Genomic DNA, 2,102 nt, shown 5'->3' with positions numbered 1-2,102 from the left:
TGGGGGCGCGGGGGGTCCCAGGGGGCAGGGACCTGAGGGGTGGCCAGCGAGGTGGCCTGGCAGAAAGGGGCCCCCAGGCACAGGCCACCTGCGCCCGCCCGGCACTGTGCGCCCCTCTGCCGGGCTCTGCGGGTGGCCCCGGGCTCGCCAGGGCCTCTTCCCTGGTGCGGAGCGGGCACGCGGGGTCCCCGGGGAGCGGGCAGGCGGGGTCCCCGGGGACGCCCCGCACGTGGGCTCTCTCCAGCTGACGTTTGCCCGGCTTTGCTCTCCTTGCAGTCGCTTCCCATTTCCGTGATTTCAAAGGTCAGCGTCTCACTTTCCTTATCTGAGAAACGGGGTGCTGATGGGCTGATGAGGTGTGGTCAGTGCCCCCCCTCCCCCCGTCTCACGGTTCGGCTGTGCTCGTNGGGGGGGGGGCGCCTCGTCCCGGAGGCCGGGTCGCTCAGGTCTACACGGCCGGTCGCTTTCGGCGGCCAGGAGTTTGAAGCGACGACGTATTTTTCTTTCAGATTCTAGTCATGACATCTGCTCCCTGAGGGAAAATCAGGAAAGCGCAGCGAATAATAGACTAACCAGTGAAACCCCAGCGTCGAGAGAGAGCCGCTGCCGTCTGTGGTTCCTGCCTTTGCCCACGCCGGGGTTTACTTGTGTTTTTCTCACAAAATAGGACATCAGGAAGGTGCTTTCTTCTCCACTTAAGAAGAGCACTGACGACGGCTCGCGCTGGGCAGGCCTTCCCCGCGCAACGGCGTGAGCAGTCAGTGCAGCACCGTGTGGCTTCTAGATCATTCCATCCCCGTCCCTCTTTTCTTTTTGTTATCGAAATTTAATGAATATATAATGCATTCCCAAAGTTTTGCTTTTCAGAAATCGGAGGCCTTGAGTCATCATGCAGATAACACTCTCTTCCTCTTTGAAGGCAAACGCGAAGATTCTCCTCAGTCACTGCCACACGAACCGGGGGCTGGCAGCCCACAGGCACCTCTCCTGGAGGTACGGAGGCGCCCTCCGAGGGCTGGCGAAGTGCCCCAGCAGGGAGGCTGCGCCTCTAAGCAAGGCAGCTCGGCCGAACGAGGGCGGCCCCCACACGGGGGGCCCTTGGGTGATGGGATTTCGTCACAAAGGACTTACTTGACGGTGTGACAGATCCTACCGGAGCCCCTTGTGTCCCACAAGTCTTTCCTTGACAAGACTTTTTTTTAGGTTTAGTTATTTATTTTGAGAGAGACAGAGGCAGCGCCAATGGGGAGGGGCAGAGAGAGAGGGAGACAGAGAATCTCAAGCAGGCTCCGCGCTGTCAGCGCAGAGCCCCACGGGGGGCTCGAACCCACGAACCGAGAGATCATGACCTGAGCCGAAATCAAGAGTGGGACGCTGAGCCACCCAGGCGCCCTTTGGACAAGAGGACTTTGGTGATAACGGGACCCCACACCCGTCGTCGTTGCCTGAGCGACGGCAAACACGTGTCGTAGACACAGCCCCGAGCAGAGTCTGTTGAGTCAGGAAAATGATGGGGACGGCTTGCCTGGAGCTGTTACCCCGTTTCCAACCAGTGTCTCCCCTCTCCTGCCCCAGTACCTATTTTGGGAAGGAAGCTGAGGTGGCCGTCCACACGCATCTGGATTCACACAGAGTCGAAAAGCCGATGAACCACTGGATGCTGGTGACCGGGAATCCCAGGAAAGACTCGTCCACCATGTTGGAGCTGCCCATGTCGCCGGCCGGGGACCCCGGAGCCCTGGAGCAGGCCGCCCACCCCGCGGCGCGGTGACCCCAGGCGGCACGTGCAGCCTGGCTAGACATCCACGATCTCGGCCACGCCCCGAGCTATTTCTAAGCAAGGCACACTCTATTAAAGTCCCTGCACACTCTATTAATAATAAACAAAGGCTGTACGAGGACCCTTGAGCTGGTGCTGGGGGTCGGGGGCACAGGAGGAAACCGAGGAAACTGGGGAAATAGCTCCTAAGTGGTATCTGAAGGTGACAGATGAGAGTCTTTGTTGGGTACTAATTCCTGAAGAACTTTAGGTCCCAGGTAGCAGCAGCTCCTAGGAGGGCGGTGTGTTACCTGTGAAAGCTGTGTGTGTGGTGACGCTGTGT

At 59.6% G+C, this 2,102-nt stretch overlaps 1 protein-coding gene across 1 annotated transcript in view; it reads left to right on the top strand.

Annotated features, from left to right (window-relative positions):
- Positions 1-1,901, top strand: part of CFAP161 (cilia and flagella associated protein 161) — an 18,382-nt gene extending 16,481 nt beyond the window's left edge. Inside the window, exons 6-7 of the mRNA XM_077774394.1 lie at positions 920-993; positions 1,576-1,901. Of these exons, the coding sequence (XP_077630520.1) occupies positions 920-993; positions 1,576-1,771 (270 nt within the window). The 3' untranslated portion in view covers positions 1,772-1,901. The remainder of the gene's footprint in view (positions 1-919; positions 994-1,575) is intronic.
- The last annotated feature ends 201 nt before the right edge of the window (positions 1,902-2,102 follow it).

This window comes from Crocuta crocuta, unplaced genomic scaffold (genome assembly GCF_008692635.1).
Source record: "Crocuta crocuta isolate KB4526 unplaced genomic scaffold, BGI_CrCroc_1.0 scaffold7, whole genome shotgun sequence".
Classification (NCBI taxonomy): Eukaryota; Metazoa; Chordata; class Mammalia; order Carnivora; family Hyaenidae; genus Crocuta; species Crocuta crocuta.
This window is presented reverse-complemented; position numbering and strand designations above follow the sequence as displayed.